The 24,515-nt window shown below is 43.3% G+C and overlaps 1 protein-coding gene across 2 annotated transcripts in view; it reads left to right on the top strand.

Annotated features, from left to right (window-relative positions):
• mtss1 (MTSS I-BAR domain containing 1) overlaps positions 1-24,515 on the top strand; it is a 128,905-nt gene that overhangs the window by 27,197 nt on the left and 77,193 nt on the right. For both annotated transcript variants that reach the window (XM_084173739.1, XM_084173738.1), the window contains exon 3: positions 8,537-8,610. In XM_084173739.1, the coding sequence (XP_084029865.1) occupies positions 8,537-8,610 (74 nt within the window). The remainder of the gene's footprint in view (positions 1-8,536; positions 8,611-24,515) is intronic.

Here is a 24,515-nt window from a genome sequence, read left to right as displayed (position 1 = left end):
GATGGTATTGGCCAGGTCATGAGCGGTGCCTGTTTTCAGAGAATCTTGTTTCTCATGATCTGAGAGTCCTTTAGGTGCCTTTTGGCAAACTCCAAGCGGGCTGTCGTGCCTTTTACTGAGGAGTGGCTTCTGTCTAGCCACTCTGCCATAAAGGCCTGATTGGTGGAGTGCTGCAGAGATGGTTGTCCTTCTGGAAGGTTCTCCCATCTCCACAGAGGAACTCTGGCGCTCTGTCAGTGACCATTTGGGTTCTTGGTCACCTCCCTGCTCCCCCGATTTGCTCAGTTTGGCCGGGCGGCCAGCTCTAGGAAGAGTCTTGGTGGTTCCAAACTTCTTCCATTTAAGAATGATGGAGGCCACTGTTCTTGGGGACCTTCAATGCTGCAGAAATGTTTTGGTACCCTTCCACAGATCTGTGCCTCGATACAATCCTGTCTCGGAGCTCTACGGACAATTCCTCCAATCAATTGAATTTACCACAGGTGGATGCCAATCAAGTTGTAGAAACATCTCAAGGATGATCAATGGAAACAGGATGCACCTGAGCTCAATTTTGAATCTCATAGCAAAGGGTCTGAATACTTATGTAAATAAGGTATTCATGTTTTTTAAATATTTTTAATACATTTGCAAAAACTTGTTTTCACTTTATCATTATGGGGTATTGTGTGTAGATTGACGAGGAAAATGTTTTATTTAATCAATTTTTGAATAAGGCTGTAACAAAATGTGGAAAAAGGTCTGAATACTTTCCAAATGCACTCTACATGGGTTCTAACTTGAATAATGATTTGTTAGTTTACAATTGTAGAATTTATGCTCCCCGCATATAAAAAAACTACAGACTGCCAGGAAGCCCCGAATGCAAGATTGTCATTTCTAAGACTCACATGGTGGAGGAACATATTGCCTGTTGCCTACCATATATGGTAAGCTGTAAGAGCCACTTCACTTTTTTTGTATGGGAAAGGCTGTGATGACTTTTCTTCAATATTCACAACATAGACACAATTACAATCTTTATAGAATAAAAATCTAATCATCAATTACATGTGGAAACATATTTGAGTGAACATTAGCAAGCCAGCATGAGATGAAACAAAGTAAATTCTTTCCTCCCTCTCTCCAGTTTTAGCTTGCGGCTATCACCGTCTAGCTGGCTAGGTTTTGGATATTTACTAGCCCATACCAGTGACAAACTTCGCTATATTATCGACATATGGCAGTACACAAACAAAATCTAGTGCACTTATCTAGAAAGAAATAGCCACAAATTCATTCAGAAATGGAGGAAGAGGATAGCTAGCTATAGGAAGCGAACATTAGCAGCTGCCATCTTCAACAAGACGCAACTGTGACATTGTTCCTAAGATATAAAAAAAAAACTTTACATTGAGGAAAATCCATCCCTCCAAAGAAAGCATGGCTCTGGGGCTTCTCCGAAATGCCAACAGATCCGCGATCGGAACCATGGCCGAAGCATCACATTTCAGTTTAGCCCGCACTCGGCAAACTCCCCCGGAGCCACAGAATGGGCGAATTACCGCAACGCGTAGCCCCCCCAAAAAACCTTGAACTTGCTCTATATAGCAACAGTGACCTCTGTCGTGGCCAAAACTACTCTTTCCAATAGGCTTGTACTATCCAGTGTTTCCCCTATGTTCATTTAGCAGCGGCGGGCCTATATAAACACTATATATATGAAAGTATATGGACACCCCTTCAAATTGGTGGATTTGGCTATTTCAGCCACACCAGTTGCTGACAGGTGTATATAATCGAGCACACAGCCATGCAATCTCCATAGACAAACATTGGCAGTGGAATGGCCGTACTGAAGAGCTCAGTGACTTTCAACGTGGCTTCTGTCATAGGATGCCACCTTTCCAACAAGTCAGTTCGTCAAATTTCTGCCCTATTAGAGCTGCCTGGTCAACTAAGTGCTGTTATTGTGTAGTGGAAACGTCTAGCAGCAACAACTGCTCAGGTGCGAAGTGGTAGGCCACACAAGCTCACAGAACGGGACCGCCGAGTGCTGAAACGCATGGCGTGTAAAAATCGTCTGTCCCCTGTTGCAACACTCACTACCGAGTTCCAACCTGCCTCTGGAAGCAACGTCAGCACAATAACTGTTTGTCGGGAGCTTCATGAAATGGGTTTTCATGGCCGAGCAGTTGCACACAAGCTTAAGATCACATGCACATTGCCAAGTGTCTGCTGGAGTGGTGTTAAGGTCGCCACCATTGGACTCTTGACCAGTGGAAACGCGTTCTCTGGAGTGATGACTCAAGCTTCACCATCTCGTAGTACGACGGATGAATCTGGGTTTGGCGGATGCCAGGGGAACACTACCTACTCGAATGCATAGTGCCGACTGTAAAGTTTGGTGGAGGAGGAATAATGGTCTGGGGCTGTTTTTCATGGTTCGCTACAGCATACAATGACATTCTAGACTATTCTTTGCTTCCAACTTTGTGGCAAAAGTTTGGGGGAAGGCCCTTTCTTGTTTCAGCATGACAATGCCCCCGAGCACAAAGCGAGGTCCATACAGAAATGGTTTGTCAAGATCGGTGTGGAAGAACTTGACTGGCCCGCGTAGAGCCCTGACCTCAACCCCATCGAACACCTTTGGGATGAATTGGAATGCCGACTGCTAGCCAGGCCTAATCACCTGACCTCACTAATGCTCTTGTGGCTGAATGGAAGCAAGTCCCCTCAGCAATGTTCCAACATCTAGTGGAAAGCCTTCCCAGATGAGTGGAGGCTGTTTATAGTGGCAAAGGGTGGACCAACTCCATATTAATGCCCATGATTTTGGAATGAGATGCTCGAGGAGCAGGTGTCCACATACTTTTGGTCGTGTGTGTATGTATGTATGTATGTGTGTGTGTGTGTGTGTGTGTATATGTGTGTGTATATATATATGTTATTTTTATGGATGGATGGATGGATCCATCCATCCCACAAAAATCGCAACAAAGCCCTCACTCTGTCACTAACTTATTCCAGCGTCTGCCTGCCAGCTGGAAATCCTTGCCAGGGGGTTTGCTTGTGTGTAGGCCAACTGCCCTTCCCCTCTGAAGCATAGGTTACTGTAGCCTACTAACGACATAATAAGCGTAATTCAGAAATTAGGGGGAGACTTTTAGAGAAGAATGTATTGACTTTTTCAATGCTAGTTAAGGATACTATAGTTATCACATTTCACATTTTATTAACTACAAAAAGGTAAGACGTGTTTAATTATAGTGCTGCTCTGCACACACAAGCATTTAAGCTAGCTAACGTTTGCTCTGGTCCAACATTAAACCAACTCGGAAGTTCAAAGACATTCAAAGTTCCTCCATAGAAGCCGCTCCTCCGTAGGTATAAGTCTGTGGGCCTAATTCAGATAATTCATGTCATAAGATGCCCAGCTCAAGGCAAGCATACCTCCATACTCTTTCGCTCTCTCCTCACCCTCAATTTCAGTTGCATCTCACAACCTATACTGTGACTGGCAGCATAGTACAATGAAGGGAAAAAAGTATTTGATCCCCTGCTGATTTTGTATTTTTGCCCACTCACAAAGACATGATCAGTCTATACTTTTAATGGTAGGTTTATTTGAACAGTGAGAGACAGAATAACAACAAAAAAATCGAGAAAAACGCATGTCAAAAATGTTATAAATTGATTTGCATTTTAATGAGGGAAATAAGTATTTGACCCCTCTGCAAAACATGACTTAGTACTTGGTGGCAAAACCCTTGTTGGCAATCACAGAGGTCAGACGTTTCTTGTAGTTGGCCACCAGGTTTGCACACATCTCAGGAGGGATTTTGTTCCACTCCTCTTTGCAGATCTTCTCCAAGTCATTAAGGTTTCGAGGCTGACGTTTGGCAACTTGAATCTTCAGCTCCCTCCACAGATTTTCTATGGGATTAAGGTCTGGAGACTGGCTAGGCCACTCCAGGACCTTAATGTGCTTCTTCTTGAGCCACTCCTTTGTTGCCTTGGCTGTGTGTTTTGGGTCATTGTCATGCTGGAATACCCATCCACGACCCATTTTCAATGCCCTGGCTGAGGGAAGGAGGTTCTCACCCAAGATTTGATGGTACATGGCCCCGTCCATCGTCCCTTTGATGCGGTGAAGTTGTCCTGTCCCCTTAGCAGAAAAACACCCCCAAAGCATAATGTTTCCACCTCCATGTTTGACGGTGGGGCTGGTGTTCTTGGGTTCATAGGCAGCATTCCTCCTCCTCCAAACACAGCGAGTTGAGTTGATGCCAAAGAGCTCTATTTTGGTCTTATCTGACCACAACACTTTCACCCAGTTTTCCTCTGAATCATTCAGATGTTCATTGGCAAACTTCAGACGGGCCTGTATATGTGCTTTCTTGAGCAGGGGGACCTTGCGGGCGCTGCAGGATTTCAGTCCTTCACGGCGTAGTGTGTTACCAATTGTTTTCTTGGTGACTATGGTCCCAGCTGCCTTGAGATCATTGACAAGATCCTCCCGTGTAGTTCTGGGCTGATTCCTCACCGTTCTCATGATCATTGCAACTCCACGAGGTGAGATCCTGCATGGAGCCCCAGGCCGAGGGAGATTGACAGTTCTTTTGTGTTTCTTCCATTTGCGAATAATCGCACCAACTGTTGTCAACTTCTCACCAAGCTGCTTGGCGATGGTCTTGTAGGCCATTCCAGTCTTGTGTAGGTCTACAATATTGTCCTTGACATCCTTTGAGAGCTCTTTGGTCTTGGCCATGGTGGAGAGTTTGGAATCTGATTGATTGATTGCTTCTGTGGACAGGTGTCTTTTATACAGGTAACAAGCTGAGATTAGGAGCACTCCCTTTAAGAGTGTGCTCCTAATCTCAGCTCGTTACCTGTATAAAAGACACCTGGGAGCCAGAAATCTTTCTGATTGAAAGGGGGTCAAATACTTATTTCCCTCATTTAAAATGCAAATCAATTTATAACATTTTTGACATGCATTTTTCTGGATGTTTTTGTTGTTATTCTGTCTCTCTCTACTATTAAAATTATAGACTGATCATTTCTTTGTCAGTGGGCAAACGTACAGAATCAGCAGGGGATCAAATACTTATTTCCCTCACTGTATGTGTGTTTGTCTTTCATTATGATTAAACCATGCTGTTACGGCAAAATACAAATTGCTCTTAACGACTTTGATAAAGATTAAATTGCTTAGACTCTCCACAGCAAGCTGCTCTAGACGCATTGATTGGTGAAGTAATTTAACCACCCTCCACCCCCTAGGGGAAACTGCTGTATGACAGTATCAGCAGTTGGCTACCAACAAGTGGCAGACATGTTTACATTTTTTTTATCAGTGTTATTTAGATGGAAGACGTGAGCTAAATGCGCTATAGCTAGCTAACGTTAACATAGAGGTAACAAGCTGTATGTTTTACGCCCATAATAATACACTGCTCAAAAAAAGGGAACACTTAAACAACACAATGTAACTCCAAGTCAATCACACTTCTGTGAAATCAAACTGTCCACTTAGGAAGCAACACTGATTGACAATACATTTCACATGCTGTTGTGCAAATGGTATCGACAACAGGTGGAAATGATAGGCAATTAGCAAGACACCCCCAATAAAGGAGTGGTTCTGCAGGTGGTGACCACAGACCACTTCTCAGTTCCTATGCTTCCTGGCTGATGTTTTGGTCACTTTTGAATGCTGGCGGTGCTTTCACTCTAGTGGTAGCATGAGACAGAGTCTACAACCCACACAAGTGGCTCAGGTAGTGCAGCTCATCCAGGATGGCACATCAATGCGAGCTGTGGCAAGAAGGTTTGCTGTGTCTGTCAGCGTAGTGTCCAGAGCATGGAGGCGCTACCAGGAGACAGGCCAGTACATCAGGAGATGTGGAGGAGGCCGTAGGAGGGCAACAACCCAGCAGCAGGACTGCTACCTCCGCCTTTGTGCAAGGAGGAGCACTGCCAGAGCCCTGGAAAATGACCTCCAGCAGGCCACAAATGTGCATGTGTCTGCTCAAACGGTCAGAAACAGACTCCATGAGGGTGGTATGAGGGCCCGACGTCCACAGGTGGGGGTTGTGCTTACAGCCCAACACTGTGCAGGACATTTGGCATTTGCCAGAGAATACCAAGATTGGCAAATTCGCCACTGGCGCCCTGTGCTCTTCACAGATGAAAGCAGGTTCACACTGAGCACATGTGACAGATGTGACAGAGTCTGGAGACGCCGTGGAGAATGTTCTGCTGCCTGCAACATCCTCCAGCATGACCGGTTTGGCGGTGGGTCAGTCATGGTGTGGGGTGGCATTTCTCCATGTGCTCGCCAGAGGTAGCCTGACTGCCATTAGGTACCGAGATGAGATCCTCAGACCCCTTGTGAGACCATATGCTGGTGCGGTTGGCCCTGGGTTCCTCCTAATGCAAGACAATGCTAGACCTCATGTGGCTGTTGAGCGTCAGCAGTTCCTGCAAGAGGAAGGCATTGATGCTATGGACTGGCCCGCCCGTTCCCCAGACCTGAATCCAATTGAGCACATCTGGGACATCATGTCTCGCTCCATCCACCAACGCCACGTTGCACCACAGACTGTCCAGGAGTTGGCAGATGCTTTAGTCCAGGTCTGGAAGGAGATCCCTCAGGAGACCATCCGCCACCTCATCAGGAGCATGCCCAGGCCTTGTAGGGAGGTCATACAGGCACTTGGAGGCCACACACACTACTGAGCCTCATTTTGACTTGTTTTAAGGACATTACATCAAAGTTGGATCAGCCTGTAGTGTGGTTTTCCACTTACATTTTGAGGGTGACTCCAAATCCAGACCTCCATGGGTTGATAAATTTGATTTCCATTGATCATTTTTTGTGTGATTTTGTTGTCAGCACATTCAACTATGTAAAGAAAAAAGTATTTAATAAGATTATTTAATTCATTCAGATCTAGGATGTGTTATTTTAGTGTTCCCTTAATTTTTTTGAGCACTGTATAATGCTTGGTCTCTGCTGGTGCTGCTGGCTGCTTGAGATGTTTTAGAAGCCACATTGATGGTAGGAACAGCATCCATTTTGAGAAGGAACTTCTTGCTGAAGCCCTCCTTCCATTGTTGATAGCCGTGGAAGTTCTCATGGCTAAAATGTGCCCCGCAGATTGACGAGTAGACGCCCAATTCGCCCGCCTCATTATCACTACGTTTTTTAAAATTAATTGTGTGAAGCTGACCGTGGGGTGTTGTGGGAACCTCAAACCCTACTTTTAGAACAACATTATAATATTATAACAATTTATTTAAGTTTAGAGTTAGTAATTTGGATATGTTTTCTTGGGGTACTCTAAGTTACTATTATATGCGTTTCTGGCATTGAGAAATAGGTGCTACACTTCCTTTAAGTACCTTACTGTGATTGTTTTCAATTAATGGACAAAAATAGCTTCTTAGCGAAGAGCAATTTCTCAAGCAAGAATTGCTGTGGTCTGAGTGGGGAGGGGAAACGGAATAGGTTAATAGTCTAACAAATTTACCGCCTGGTGATGTCACATCCCACGAAAATAGGCTGAAATTTACACTAAAAGGGCATTATCATCATTTTCAAAATGTCACAGTATTATTCCAACCTCATAGTGTGGAATTAGGTACACCACCCAGTTAACGAAAATGGTTCGCTCCTACAGACATTGAGTCATGTGACCATGGCTTGCTATATAAAGCAGGCAGACAGGCATCGAGGCATTCAGTTACTGTTCGATTGAATGTTAGAATAGGCAAAACGAGTGACCTAAGCGACTGAGCGTGGTATGATCGTCGGTGCTAGGCATGCTGGTTTCAGTGTCTCAGAAACGGCTGGCCTCCTGGGCTTTTCATGCACTAGTGTCTAGGGTTTACCGAGAATGGTGTGACAAACAATAAACATCCAGTCTGCGGCATCTCGTTGACGAGAGGTCGAAGGAGAATGGTAAGAGTCGTGCAAGCTAACAGGCGGGCCACAAATAAGCAAATAATGGCGCAGTACAACAGTGTGCAGAACGCCATCTCCGAACACACAACTTGTTGGTTCTTGTCATGGATGGGCTATTGCAGTAGACGACTACACCGGGTTCCACTCCTATCAGCTAAAAACAAGAAGAAGCGGCTCAAGTGGGCACGCGATCACCAACACTGGACAATTGTGTGGAAAAACATTGCTTGGTCAACGAATCCCGGTTCCTGTTGCGTCATGTTGATGTCAGTCGGGATTTGGCGTATGCAGCATGTGTCCTTGGACCCATCCTGTCTGGTGTCAACGGTACAGGCTGGTGGCAGTGGCGTAATGGTGTGGGGAATGTTTACCTGGCACACGCTAGGTCCCTTGATACCAATTGAGCAATGTTTCCATGCACCAAATAATTCAGGCTGTTCTGGAAGCAAAGGGGGGTCTGACCCTGTACTAGATGGGTGTACCTAATAAACTCAGGAAAATCAAATTTTTCACTGCACTGTGCCTTTTTTAAAGTGGTTTAATTGTAATGTTTCTCATTGTACTTCTTGTTTTGTTATCTTTCAGGACAACCATCATCGTCACAGGCTCTTTCCTGGATGCCTTTCAGAAGGTGGCAGATATGGCGACTGGAACAAGAGGTAAAGCCAAAGATGTGTACCTGTCTCCATCCCTTATTGATGCCACAATAGATAATGTAGACAATTGTAGTTTGTTAAAGGGTAGTCAACTGTGCTTGTAATTTAGGCTACATGTGTCCATGAATTGCTCTTACACTTTGCAAATATGGTGCAGGTAGGTCCGTCGATGATTTTGACTTTTTGCTGTTACACTTGTGGGAATTGGCCTATATGTATAGGGCTAAATTGAAATGTTTCTTACAGAATAAAATGAAAATCATATGCATAACCAAGTTAGCAATTGAAAAGGAACAGTTTGTAGATAATGGGAAAATTATTAGACCAAAGGTGAGTACACAACAGTTCCCAAGACCAAACATTACACTGTTGATTTTGTGCATTTTACATTTACTGTACTTTTCGCCGCATTTGTTGATAATGAAATCTGAAAATACTCTGGGATACATTCTGTAACATGGTAAGACTATTCCTGGAGAATGTGGGGTAGGTGCAACACAAGACAAAAAAATGACAAGGGTTTGAGTGAGAGGACTAACTGGTGTCTCACACCTCTCCAAGTGTGCGTAGTTCCTAAGTCATTTCAATGCACTTTTATGACTCAAAGAAGAGTCTTCAACTATAAAGTACTTTTTGAGCTCTCCTAGCTGTGTCGTTGAGGAACTAGAGCAAGCACACTTGTAGTTGTTTTGTTTGGAACACATCCCTGCATCTCCTCCATCACACAATTACTGTTGTTTACGCAATCCAAAAACGGTCCATTATAAATCAGTCCATTATGAATCTGGGTCAGGTGGGCATGATTTGAAAGCTTGTTCTATTGCCAACATGACTAGATGTGTTATAAAATATGATCTTACAGTGTTAGGCTTTCACAAGGCAATTCAGAGAAACAGATCGCAGTTTTGGTACGCATAGAAAGGAGTCATGAGTTCATTCCGATGCGTGTGCCGCAGCGAATTTTCTTCACAGGAAACAAACAGGCTCATTCTGTTCAGAACAACCCAGGGTATGACGACATGTCATCTTGTAACTGTACATCAAACATGGTGATCATAAACGTTGACACTATATAACATGAGTTTTATGATTTGGAAATGTGAAGTGCACATTTGGACTCGTGTGTTTTGGTTTGCTTGTATGACATCAAAGCGGTATTATAATTCAACACGTCTCATCTTTCAAAATACATAGTCCTCTTAATTTACAGTATTTGCCTCAGACTACAACAAATGTGCAAAAGTTGCCCAATTACCCGGAGGGATGGGGGGCAACTTCTTGTCACGCAACTTCTCTGTTAGTCAAAACCTATACAGCGCTGGGGAAGGCAAATCCAGAGCTGTGACATCATGTATAGCATGTTACTGTACAGCCACTACATTTCAATTTAGGGGCTTATTAGTACCCAAATCTGCCATTTTCAACCCGTATACGGGTACGAGTGTAAAAGGTTAATAAGCTACTACTGAATCGGAGTATTTCCGTCTGAGGTTCTGTGTATTGCTAAGAAATGCAACCGAGCTGTCAGATGAGCAGCAGATAGGGGGAGGGTCTCACACAAATACACTTAAAACAGAGAACGCCCAAAGGGCAGAATATCTGAGGATTCGCAGGACAGTTTGGCGTTTTCTTCCATGTGAGTGCGCGCAGGCGCATGTTTTCAGTTTATGTGCTTTCAGTTAAGAACATGGCACTGAAGTACAGTGTCAGTTTAGGCTACCCACTGTGATACTGTTACCAAAGTCCCCCCTCTCTCCCTAGAGATCAAGTGACACCATCAATTATTAATGAACTTATCACACTGGAGCATTTACATTGCTGTTATACAATACTATAGTGGCCTTTTGAATCTTTAATTGTTTTGAAAATTCATAATTTGTAACAGAAATGTTAAAGTGCCGGTTTCTTTCAGGCTGATTTTCTGCCAAGGATTACAGACGACTCTTACCCCTGAAAATCTGTATTGTCTCAGCCTAAAACCTGCAGCTACAATTTACGACCTGCTCTTTGCACTCAAGTGGAAAAACTGCAGGAACAACAGTGGGCGTGCCCTCAGCCAGGCCTCGCATTATCCACCACATGAACAATGAGAGCTGGTAATGCTAGATCATTACACCTGAGATAGTGCTAGACCCCCCAGCATCCAGTTTGATGGGACATGAAAACAAGACTCAATTTTCCCATTGCTCTCTATAAACCAGGCCTCCAACTCCTGGCAGTGTCACTAGCCATGACTTGGATGGAGCTGCTGCTGGTTTTTGTTTGTTTCAAAGAGTGGAATTACTTGGCACTTGCCATTGTATTTGGCTATTTTTTGTTATAGCTCCTCTTTAAAAAAATTAATAAAATGTTACTACATGCTCTGCTCATGTTCCTGGCCAATATGTTGAAGTTAGACTTTACACAGTAAGGCAGACCCTGCACATGTAAATCTGTATAAAGCTGCTTTGTCTAGCCTTGCGTACAGACATGCACACACAGTGCTGTCACCGTTTAGAAGCTAATGCTTCTGAAACGTGTCATAAGTTCCCATGGGGAAGATGGAGCTCAGGAAAACTGTTTAAGCATTGTCTACGTACTCTGCAGAACTCATTGGTTGCAAAGGTTTTGTTGGGTGATGCCCTGTTTACATTTTGAGACATTTCATTACGCCGTACGTCATCTTCACTGAGTCTTGCCCCGCTACTGAACGGACAAGTGTAGTGTTTGTAACGCAAGATCGCATTTATTTTGGGAGATTCCAAAATATGACCTGTTCATTCAAGACAGGATAAATATGTTGTTTCAGGTGATAATAAATTGTGTTTTGTGTAGTTACTTTTTCCTCAACTTGTTTCTCTAACTTTATAGCAACTCAAACTAGCTTGCACTGCAGAGCAGCTAGCTAGCTAACTAAAAGCTAGGCTAAGTTTAAGATACTACTGTAGCTAGCTACCTCCACCTAATAATTATAGTCAAAAACAAACGTCATTGCCATCACAATAAACTTAACGGTAGGCAACAGTCATATATAATATACACTGAACAAAATTTATAAATGCAATAGGTAAAGTGTGGGTCCCATGTTTCATGAGCTGAAATAAAAGATCCCTGAAATGTTCCATACGCACAAAAAGCTTATTTCTCTCCAATTTTTTGCACACAATTTTTACATCCTTGTTAGTGAGCATTTCTCTTTTGTCAAGATAATCCATCCACCTGACAGGTGTGGCATATCAAAAAGCTGATTAAACAGCATGCTCATTACACAGGTGCACCTTGTGCTGGGGACAATAAAAGGCCACGTTAAAATGTGCAGTTTTGTCACAACACAATGCCACAGATGTCTCAAGTTTTGAGGGAGCGTGCAATTGGTATGCTGACTGCAGGAATGTCCACCAGAGCTGTTGCCAGAGAATTTAATGTTCATTTCTCTACCCTAAGCTACCTCCATCATTTTTAGAGCATTTGGCAGTACGTCCAACCGGCCTCACAACCGCAGACCACGCGTAACCACTCCAGCTCAGGACCTCCACATCCGGCTTCTTCACCTGCGGGGTCATCTGAGGGGGAGTGGGGGTGGAATGCTGAGGAGTATTTCTGTCTGTAATAAAGCCCTTTTGTGGGGAAAATCCCGTTCTGATGGTTGGGCCTGGCTCCCCAGTGGGTGGGCCTGGCTGCTAAGTGGGTGGGTCTATGCCCTCCAAGGCCCGCCCATGGCTGTGCCCCTGCCCAGTCATGTGAAATCCATAGATTAGGTCCTAATGAATTTATTTCAATTGACTGATTTCCTTATATGAACTGTAACTCAGTAAAATCTTTGAAATTGTTGCATGTCGCGTTTATATTTTTGTTCAGTATATGTGGCATGACAGCCAATGTGTACTATTTAACATTACTATTTAAATAGTACTTACTTATAGGAATGGGTAACTGTTTACGAGTTGCTAGCTATCCCATAAACCCATCACCGAAAACCATATATTTTCACGTTCTTCTTTGGTGTGGTAACTTCCTGTTCTTCGACGGACTGACAGGTTGAGGCTGACCTTCTAAAAACCGACTTTTTTTTCGTTAGTTTACTTTCAGATTTTTTTATGAGCTACTCTGATCTTGATATTGACTGTTGATTAAAAGCTTTTATGCTTTGTGTTGTCTCCTAATGGGGAAATAACTATTCGTTCCTGCAATTCTGTGAAGTCCTTTACAGAGAAGCAGCAAAGCCTTGGCTTGCTCTGTCATGTCTCGCCTCCTAGGAGCTCAAATCAAACCATGGCATTTAAAAAGGTGTGGCTAGCTACCATGTGACTTTGTTCTTCTCCTAAATTCACCTTTGTTTGGATATTTATATCCTGCGTAGCCTATTTTGGTGTGCAGCTGCGCAGTGGCATTAGCCATGTTGTTCATATCTGCACTTAGGCCTAATATTATCTAGCCAAAAATGGGATGTCAATGCAATGGCTGGGATAATCTTTCTCTTTGCTGACTGACCCTGGACATTTTACTGACACTCACAGGGAACTGAAAGGAGGGGTGGAATACGTATAAATATTAGGGCTGGGAATTGCCAGGGACCTCACAATACGATATTATCACGATACTTGGGTGCCGATATGAAATGTATTGCGACTCTCACGATTCAATATGTATTGGGATTCGATACTGTGATTTTATTGTGATACGATGTTCCAAACATATTGGTCACCATATGTCAACTATTGAGGGACAAAAGAGAGCCATGAGAAAACAAGTTTTGATCAGTCAGGGAAATATAAGTGCTAAAAAGTAATCGGCTCCCTATTTAAAAAGATGGAGAACAAGCCATGAAGGAAAAATACTGGTTTTGGTGTAGGTACAGCCAACTAGCGCAAAAATAATATTGTGATATTGTCGATACGATATATCATCAAAAATAATATCCCGATATGTAACTATTAATTATTCCCCAAATCACTAATAGATATGATGCAAGATGATGACATGCTGTTTAAGCAAGATCTATTCCCATTCAGTACTCCCCTCCCTGTGTTTTTGTCAGGAAGAGGCCATTAGTGTTTTCCCTTAGCGTCGGCTTATAAGCCGGTTAGACTAATTTTCAACCGGCTACATTTTCCCATTCATATTAACTACGCTACCTATCATTTAAAAGTTTCAATTCACTAGTCCTTCGAGCCCTCTCCCACTACAATGAATTATATGCCTCTTCTAGCGGTCCATTGATATGATAGGCACCTGTCAGTCACAAAGCGAGGTGACGGAAACACAGCAGAGAGGAAGAGGCGAAGTGAGAGGTTTCACTCTTGCCAAAATCTGTCCAAAATAAGCCCAATGCCTTGCCGCCTTTGGGACAACTACTCCAATTGTTAGGGCGGAGACATGAGCATCATTATATACAGATCTCTGGTTGCAGTCATATTTCTTTACATGGAGGAGGGAGAGATAGCATGATGCTCGTGAATTTGCACGTCCCATGTAATGTAAGTGGTAAAGATGAGTTGAAATCCACGACTTATTACTACTAATTACGACTTATTACTACTAATTATTACTTTCTGACACATTTATTTTCTTTCGCCTGTTTCACATAGCTAGCCACGTGGAGTCGTGGCTCATAGTAGGCCCTGTGCGTTGATTGACAACTGAACAGCAAGCGTTGACTAGTTTATAAAAGGTGTCGAACTGACTGAATAAAGTTGATCTCCTATATCCCTTTGCCATTCATAAATCATGCAACGTGGTTATGTTCATGGTATCGCATTGGGACAAGTAAATCAAAGGATTTACTAGGTTTCCTTTCCTTGGATGCATAGGCTACTGGTAGGCCAAGGCTTTTTGGAGAATATCTGCAGATAAATTATGAAAACAATCGATGAAGATGGATAATCATCACTGCAGGAACAATGGGTAGTGGAGAGCCTCATTCTGGTCCAAATATGATTAAATCTCTAGGTTTCTTCCTAGGTTTTGGCCTTTCTAGGGAGTTTTTCCTAGCCACCGTGCTTCTACACCTGCATTACTAGCTGTTTGGGGTTTTAGGCTGGGTTTCTGTACAGCACTTCGAGATATTAGCTGATGTACGAAGGGCTATATAAAATAAAATTGATTGATTGATTGATTGATTAATTAGGGCCCTCATGGAATCCAGGAATTCAAACGGAATTCAACAATATTCAAAAATGTATTGACCTTAGTAGGAAATTGACTAAATGTATTAAATTAATTTGCCCAAGTTTATCATAAGACATGAACAGAATGCATCAGTGATTCATATTTCCTGCAACTTTCTGAAAAGGCAACGAGAATGCCCCTTTCTGTGTGTGTGTGTGCGGTGCACGAGGCTACCACTTTGTGTAGCCATTAGCGATGATGCTAATGAAAACGATCTTCTGGTAGATGGAAAGGCTTTCCCAAAAACCTTTTCAGTTAAATGTTAACTACACAGTAGCAGAATGATAACATTTATTATTTTCATAAATCCAGTGATTTTGCAGGTTTTCCTACTTACAAAGCATGTAGAGGTCTGTAATTTTTATCATAGGTACACTTCAACTGTGAGAGACAGAATCAAAAACAAAATCCAGAAAATCACATTATGATTTTTAAGTAATTAATTTGCATTTTATTGCATGACATAAGTATTTGATCACCTACCAACCAGTAAGAATTCCGGCTCTCACAGACCTGTTAGTTTTTCTTTAAGAAGCCCTCCTGTTCTCCACTCATTACCTGTATTAACTGCACCTGTTTGAACTCATTACCTGTATAAAAGACACCTGTCCACACACTCAAACAGACTCCAACCTCTCCACAATGGCCAAGACCAGAGAGCTGTGTAAGGACATCAGGGATAAAATTGTAGACCTGCACAAGGCTGGGATGGGCTACAGGACAATAGGCAAGCAGCTTGGTGAGAAGGCAACAATTGTTGGCGCAATTATTAGAAAATGGAAGAAGTTCAAGATGACGGTAAATCACCCTCGGTCTGGGGCTCCATGCAAGATCTCACCTCGTGGGGCATCAATGATCATGAGGAAGGTGAGGGATCAGCCCAGAACTACACGGCAGGACCTGGTCAATGACCTGAAGAGAGCTGGGACCACAGTCTCAAAGAAAACCATTAGTAACACACTACGCCGTCATGGATTAAAATCCTGCAGCGCACGCAAGGTCCCCCTGCTCAAGCCAGCGCATGTCCAGGCCCGTCTGAAGTTTGCCAATGACCATCTGGATGATCCAGAGGAGGAATGGGAGAAGGTCATGTGGTCTGATGAGACAAAAATAGAGCTTTTTGGTCTAAACTCCACTCGCCGTGTTTGGAGGAAGAAGAAGGATGAGTACAACCCCAAGAACACCATCCCAACCATGAAGCATGAAGGTGGAATCATCATTCTTTGGGGATGCTTTTCTGCAAAGGGGACAGGACGACTGCACCATATTGAGGGGAGGATGGATGGGGCCATGTATCGCAAGATCTTGGCCAACAACCTCCTTCCCTCAGTAAGAGCATTGAAGATGGGTCATGGCTGGGTCTTCCAGCATGACAACGACCCGAAACACACAGCCAGGGCAACTAAGGAGTGGCTCCGTAAGAAGCATCTCAAGGTCCTGGAGTGGCCTAGCCAGACTCCAGACCTGAACCCAATAGAAAATCTTTGAAGGGAGCTTAAAGTCCGTATTGCCCAGCGACAGCCCCGAAACCTGAAGGATCTGGAGAAGGTCTGTATGGAGGAGTGGGTCAAAATCCCTGCTGCAGTGTGTGCAAACCTGGTCAAGACCTACAGGAAACATATGATCTCTGTAATTGCAAACAAAGGTTTCTGTACCAAATATTAAGTTCTGCTTTTCTGATGTATCAAATACTTATGTCATGCAATAAAATGCAAATTAATTACTTAAATCATACAATGTGATTTTCTGGATTTTTGTTTTAGATTCCGTCTCTCACAGTTGAAGTGTACCTATGATAAAAATTACAGACCTCTACATGCTTTGTAAGTAGGAAAACCTGAAAATCAGCAGTGTATCAAATACTTGTTCTCCCCACTGTATATAACACACACAGTACCAGTCAAAAATGTGGACACCTACTTATTCAAGGATTTTTCTTTATTTTTAATTTTTTTTACGTTGTAAAGTAATAGTGAAGACATCAAAACTATGAAATAACACATATGGAATCATGTAGCATGCAAATTTTCACTCCTGGACTTATTTAGACATTCCATAACAAAGGGTTTGAATACATTTCACCTTTTTATTTTTCCTCAAAACATAATTCCACTTTGACATTATGGTGTATTGTGTGTAGTCCAGTGACAATTCTAAATGTAATCCTTTTTAAATTCAGGCTGTAAGACAACATTTGGAAAAAGTTGAGGGGTGTGAATACTTTAGGAAGGCACTATATATATATATATATATATATATATATATATATATATATAGCTCTGGTTAAAGCTATCATTTTGGTCTCATGGTTATGGATGGTCAGTCCTTGCATCCATAGCACTTTGAATTTGAGTTGTTATAGGCTATTTCTAAAGCCCCATCCCTCAGCTGTTTACCAAAATAAGGGGCGGGCTGACCGCTTTGTTATTTTTTGAACTGTGGATTGATAACGATCCATAAGCCCCCAGTCTATCTCTGGTGAAGCCTCAGCTGGTGAGTGGGAGACTGCTAGTCCAAGAACCAAGCCTTGTGGGACACCATAAAAGATACATCTTCTGGTATCAGTCACCATCTGCTGCATGCTTACAACGAGCGGAACAGAAACCACAGCCTGCTGTTATGGCAGATTTAGTCTTTGGTCTGACACAATCAACCGTAGACCACAAATTCACCCGATGCCTACATGTGGTGGTTTTCACGGTCTCCCTGTCTGGATTGCTTGACTCTTCAGCAGCATTCTTCTATCTGACCCCACTCAATCAACCGACATTGATCCTTTCTGACAAAGGTGGTTTGAGGGGAGAAAATAGTGACATGGTTTCTGATTTGGTCGCTGCATAATGTGGTTGCTAAGTTGGTCTTTGAATTGGTTTAGATGCTAAAAAGTGTTTCTAGGGTGATATGGTAACGTGATGTATCTCAAAGCTTTATAGGCTAAATATTGAGAACTTCACATCGTTTGTGGCTTAGGTCTGACATATTTTTTGGGTAGCTGCCGTTCTCTTACTCCGTAATACTCAGCCTGCAGTCTCCCCTCCTTCAGACAACATGGTCCATTTCCCACCAAGGGCAAACGGGACACGACTCGCTTTTCACTGAGGTGGCCTGGTGCCATCCTCCCTTCCCTCCATTCCTCAACCACTCCCTCATTCTTTCGGTTCCTCAACACTCACATGATTCAGTGACAAATCAGCAAATAGATTTCTTTACCTCTTCATATCCTCCCTGTTTCGACAGTGCAGTGATGGTCTGAGTCCTTTACTGACCTAAACCTCGAGGCGCATGTTGCACAATTTCCCTCAGATAGCAATATCTCACATGATTAAACGTTGGTGCAACATTCATCTTCTTGAGAGGATATCTGAATCACTGCAGTCTCGCTCATCAGCATTTTGGAGACAACCTCAGATTGAATAAGCTTTCCAAAGTTAATCACAAGTTATACCACACAAACAATGCCTATGTGTTGTAATTTGTTGCCTCGAATAAATTGAACTTCTCACTTAGCCTATCTCTGATTTACATCGTTTTCATTGTAGATTTCCCTGTGACCCAGTTCAGTGTGTTTCCCCATTTTTAAAGGCCCTCCCTGTGGGCAGAACGTCAGTTGGCCCGAAGGCCATTACTCCTGTGTCTGCTACAGAGCATGCCAAACAGTGTGACAATGCTTTGATTTGCCATGGAAATGCCTTTATAACACTGGGCTGTTCTATACTGCTCCTATCGCTTCCATGTTTCATGCATAATGGAAGTCAAATGATTCAGGGATAGCATGGTTTAATTTAGTTTGGTATTTACAGTATGTACAGTGCCTTCGGAAAGGATTCAGACCCCTTGACTTTTTCCACATTTTGTTACGTTACAGCCTTATTCTAAAATGGATTAAATAAATACAAATCCTCAGCAATCTACACACAATACCCCATAATGACAAAGCGAAAACAGGTTTTTAGACATTTTTGCACATTTATCAAAAATAAAAACCAGAAATACCTTATTTACATAAGTATTCAGACCGTTTGCTTTGACGCTCGAAATTTAGCTCGGGTGCATCCTGTTTCCATTTGTTTATCCTTGAGATGTTTCTACAACTTGATTGGAGTCCACCTGTGATAAATTCAATTGATTGGACATGATTTGGAATGGCACACACCTGTCTATATAAGGTCCCACAGTTGACAGTGCATGTCAGAGCAAAAAACAAGCCATGAGGTCGACGTAATTGTCCGTAGAGCTCCGAGACAGGATTGTGTCGAGGCACAGATCTGGGGAAGGGTACCAACACATTTCTGCAGCATTGAAGGTCCCCAAGAACACAGTGGCCTCTTAAATGGAAGAAGTTTGGAACCACCAAGACTCATCCTAGAGTTAGCCGCCCGGCCAAACTGAGCAATCAGGGGAGAAGGGCCTTGGTCAGGGAGGTGACCAAGAACCCGATGGTCACTCTGACAGCGCTCCAGAGTTCCTCTGTGGAGATGGGAGAACCTTCCAGAAGGACAACCATCTCTGCAGCACTCCACTAATCAGGCCTTTATGGTAGAGTGGCTAGACGGAAGCCACTCCTCAGTAAAAGGAACATGACAGCCCGCTTGGAGTTTGCCAAAAGGCACTTAAAGACTCTCAGACCATGAGAAACAAGATTCTCTGGTCTGATGAAATCTAGATTGAACTCTTTGGCCTGCATGCCAAGCGTCACGTCTGGAGGAAACCTGGCACCATCCCTACGGTGAAGCGTTGTGGCCGTATCATGCTGTGGGGATGTTTTTCAGCGGCAGAGACTGGGAGACTAGTCAGGATCGAGGCAAAGATGAACGGAGCAAAGTACGGAGAGATCCTTGATGAAAACCTGCGGCAGAGCGCTCATGACCTCAGACTGGGGGCGAAGGTTCACCTTCCAACAGGACAACGACCCTAAGCACACAGCCAAGACAACGCAGGAGTGGCTTCGGGACAAGTCTCTGAAAATCCTTGAGTGGCCCAGTCAGAGCCCGGACTTGAACCCGATCAAACATCTCTGGAGACACCTGAGAATAGCTGTGCAGCGACGCTCCCCATCCAACCTGACAGAGCTTGAGAGGATCTGCAGAGAATAATGGGAGAAACTCCCCAAATACAGGTGTGCCTAGCTTGTAGCGTCATACCCAAGAAGACTCGTGGATGTAATCGCTGCCAAAGGTGCTTCAACAAAGTACTGAGTAAAGGGTCTGAATACTTATGTAAATGTGATAGTTCAGAAATGTTTTATAATACATTTTCTAAAATTTCTAAAATCATTTTTTTGCTTTTTCATTATGGGGTATTGTGTGTAGATTGAGGGAAAAAATGATTTAATACATTTTAGATTAAGGCTGTAACATAACAAAATGTGGAAAAAGTCAAGGGGTCTGAATACTTTCTGAATGCACTGCATATACCTGCATGAAAGTAAACACATCAGTCACGTAAAACTCACATGTAATGCAGTGTGACAGCATCTAGCATCACTGGCAGTGGTACAGTCAAGTCAGTTTAGTCATAATTTGTATTACTCTACAGGAGGGATACCCAATGTAGTGTTGGTGTTAACTATACAAGCTATGCAGTCGGTTGAAGCAGCTCATTCCTAAGTGGGCCAGTCTAAGTGTGGGTTGGAGGCGTTTTGGTAATGCACCTGTTTGGGGTGAGACTGGCCTGGCAGCTGACACCCCAGTCCACCCTCCCCCACATCCCCCTCCTTGCATCCTTCTTCACTAACTCAGCTGTCCCATGATAGTGGGGTGGCGCACCACAGATTGGCCTCTCTGAGAGCCAGCTGTCCCCTCTGCCACCCCTCTGTCCCAGGCCCCCTCCGATCAGCAGGGATCTCTGAACAGCAGACACCACTGGACACATTCCAAACTGAGCTTGAGGGGTGTGTGTTTGACCCACAGAGCCTCACCTTAAGCTCTGACCCACTACCCTCTTCTCCGTCCCATACTCCACTGACCAAATGCACTGGAGCATGATCCCAAGCAGCTGTCCCTGGAGCGACAACCTTTCTGCTCTAATAAGAACTCCATACCCCCCAAATGTACATACTGAATGATGGCCTCTCAAGGCTCTTTTTCGTCTGAAATGTTTTCTCGTTTGAAATAGTTTTGACAGTGCAATAAGTTTTGTTTTTTTGCCTTTGTTTAACCCTAACGTTTACTCAAGTCTATGTACTCCATCATTACATTTTTAAGAGATAGGATGATGTGATGATTCTCAATAACCTACACAGCATCACGTTGTTACAATGTAGCCCGGTTTTTAGCTAACTAATAGTCGTCAGTGCCTTGTGCAATAATGAACCAATATTTAGTTTTCATATTTATATTTAAATGTCTGGTCAAAGGCATTAAATTATTGACGTCCAACCTAGTATTTACAACAGCAACATGACTTGAGGACTAAGCTATATTTATCACTGGGAACAATTTGACAAAGAAGTGTTTAGAGTTCCTGCGTCTGTTAAATGTTCCTGTGCGACACGTGCTCTCTATAAGCAAATTTGCACTGCCACATACAGTGGGGAAAAAAAGTATTTAGTCAGCCACCAATTGTGCAAGTTCTCCCACTTAAAAAGATGAGAGAGGCCTGTAATTTTCATCATAGGTACACGTCAACTATGACAGACAAAATGAGAGAATCAATTCCAGAAAATCACATTGTAGGATTTTTAATGAATTTATTTGCAAATTATGGTAGAAAATAAGTATTTGGTCAATAACAAAAGTTTCTCAATACTTTGTTATATACCCTTTGTTGGCAATGACACAGGTCAAACGTTTTCTGTAAGTCTTCACAAGGTTTTCACACACTGTTGCTGGTATTTTGGCCCATTCCTCCATGCAGATCTCCTCTAGAGCAGTGATGTTTTGGGGCTGTCGCTGGGCAACACGGACTTTCAACTCCCTCCAAAGATTTTGTATGGGGTTGAGATCTGGAGACTGGCTAGGCCACTCCAGGACCTTGAAATGCTTCTTACGAAGCCACTCCTTCGTTGCCCGGGCGGTGTGTTTGGGATCATTGTCATGCTGAAAGACCCAGCCACGTTTCATCTTCAATGCCCTTGCTGATGGAAGGAGGTTTTCACTCAATCTCACGATACATGCTTTCCTTTACACGGATCAGTCGTCCTGGTCCCTTTGCAGAAAAACAGCCCCAAAGCATGATGTTTCCACCCCATGCTTCACAGTAGGTATGGTGTTCTTTGGATGCAACTCAGCATTCTTTGTCCTCCAAACACGACGAGTTGAGTTTTTACCAAAAAGTTCTATTTTGGTTTCATCTGACCATATGACATTCTCCCAATCCTCTTCTGGATCATCCAAATGCACTCTAGCAAACTTCAGACAGGCCTGGACATGTTCTGGCTTAAGCAGGGGGACACGTCTGGCACTGCAGGATTTGAGTCCCTGGCGGCGTAGTGTGTTACTGATGGTAGGCTTTGTTACTTTGGTCCCAGCTCTCTGCAGGTCATTCACTAGGTCCCCCCGTGTGGTTCTGTGATTTTTGCTCACCGTTCTTGTGATCATTTTGACCCCACGGGGTGAGATCTTGCGTGGAGCCCCAGATCGAGGGAGATTATCAGTGGTCTTGTATGTCTTCCATTTCCTAATAATTGCTCCCACAGTTGATTTCTTCAAACCAAGCTGCTTACCTATTGCAGATTCAGTCTTCCCAGCCTGGTGCAGGTCTACAATTTTGTTTCTGGTGTCCTTTGACAGCTCTTTGGTCTTGGCCATAGTGGAGTTTGGAGTGTGACTGTTTGAGGTTGTGGACAGGTGTCTTTTATACTGATAACAAGTTCAAACAGGTGCCATTAATACAGGTAACGAGTGGAGGACAGAGGATCCTCTTAAAGAAGAAGTTACAGGTCTGTGAGAGCCAGAAATCTTGCTTGTTTGTAGGTGACCAAATACTTATTTTCCACCATAATTTGCAAATAAATTCATAAAAAATCCTACAATGTGATTTTCTGGATTTGTTTCCCTCAATTTGTCTGTCATAGTTGACGTGTACCTATGACAAATTACAGGCCTCTCTCATCTTTTTAAGTGGGAGAACTTGCACAATTGGTGGCTGACAATACTTTTTCCCCCCAATGTATCTGTTTAGAAAAGGGGAAATGTATACAGTCTAAACAAAGGGAAGGAGAGAATAGTTATGGCTGCGTATTTGATGACGTGTGGAGGGAGCACAGCCCTCTAGCCCTCAGTCCCTCTCTAGGGTTATCCATCTCCTTTGAGTGGCGATGACAGCACACGTCCAAACAGTCAATTGTTTTCTCCTCACAATTCCCCCGTTTTGGGCTCTGAGATCTACTGGGAAATGTGTGTTGGGTTATTAGGACTTCCCAACCCCCCAGTTTTCCTTTTTCTATGTTGCTAAGCCGTGCCCAAGTACTACTAGGCCTAGATCTACATTTACATTTTAGTCATTTAGCAGACGCTCTTATCCAGAGCGACTTACAGGCGCATTTAGGGTTAAGTGCCTTGCTTAAGGGCACATCGACAGATTTTTCACCTAGTCGGCCCGGGGATTAGAACCAGCGACCTTTCGGTTACTGGCACAACGCTCTTACCCACTAAGCTACCTGCCACCCTTATCTAGTACCAGTATTTTGGCTTCCCCTAGGGGTCTAGGGTAGGTTTTGAGTAGGGTTGCAAATTTCGGTCAGTTTTGCTGCCGACTAACCGGTCAACAAACTGTAAAAATTGAAACTGACAATTTTCATTTAGCGCATAATGAAAACATGCAACAATAGCAAGCCTGTCTCATAGACATCGAGCTGGATGTGCAAAAGGGTTTAAGGTCTTAGAATCAACAGATAAAAGATCAGATTGTTCTATTTTTTACCTGGACGTTTAGAATAATTTGATAAATCGGTGGATGTAAGAGGCTCGATATTAGGCCGTTGTCAACAGCATGATCTGACTGTGTTTTGCTGTTGATCCTCATGACTGGTTACCCTGGGGATTTTTTAAATTTATTTTTATACATAATTCGTCTTATACAAGGCAGACTCATTTTTCACCAATGCATCAAAGAAAACATCACAAGACTCGCAACAGTGATCCAGAAGCCAAGGGAGGGCCTGTCCTAGTTACCAATATCATACAGAATTAGCGGAAGAATTTACAGTGACCTACCATTTTAGAGACAACACTTGAAGGCGCATGATATGATTGAGGTTACTGAAAGAAGGAAAAACTAAAAGACGGAAAGCATGGTATGATTGTTCTGACCCGATAGAACTGTGTGAATAGAGTAAATATGTTTATGGAGGGCTGTCCTCCAGCATATATTAATGTATTCTATTTTTACCTTGGACGGAATCAAAACTAGGCAAAGTCGAAGCACTCGGGCCTTACCCTGGAGAACTGTCTGGAACACCGCCACAGCAGACCACAGAGGAGGGGGTGTCTGGGTAAACTGAGTAGGTATGAACAGAGCTCAGTTCTTGTGCTGAGAGACACTGAGTGCCTTGTGCAGTGGGGAGATGTGGGCACCAGTTATTCTGGTGTTTGTCTAAGAGCGAGACAGAACATGGTTTGGTTTGCCCGCCAACCCACACAGAACACCAGACTTGTTAATAATGTGTGAAAGTGCTGGTGAGAATTGGGCATTGGTAGGATGATGAGGCTACTGGTGAAAAACATGGCTAGATTCTGGCAGGAAGACTGTTATTGTCAACCTATTAGGATTAGTTTCGCTTTACATTTACATCATTTAGCAGACGCTCTTATCCAGAGCGA

This window comes from Coregonus lavaretus (assembly GCF_964263955.1).
Source record: "Coregonus lavaretus genome assembly, chromosome: 12".
NCBI classification, from domain to species: Eukaryota; Metazoa; Chordata; class Actinopteri; order Salmoniformes; family Salmonidae; genus Coregonus; species Coregonus lavaretus.
Note: the sequence above shows the minus strand (reverse complement) of the source record. Positions and strands in the feature narration are given on the sequence as shown.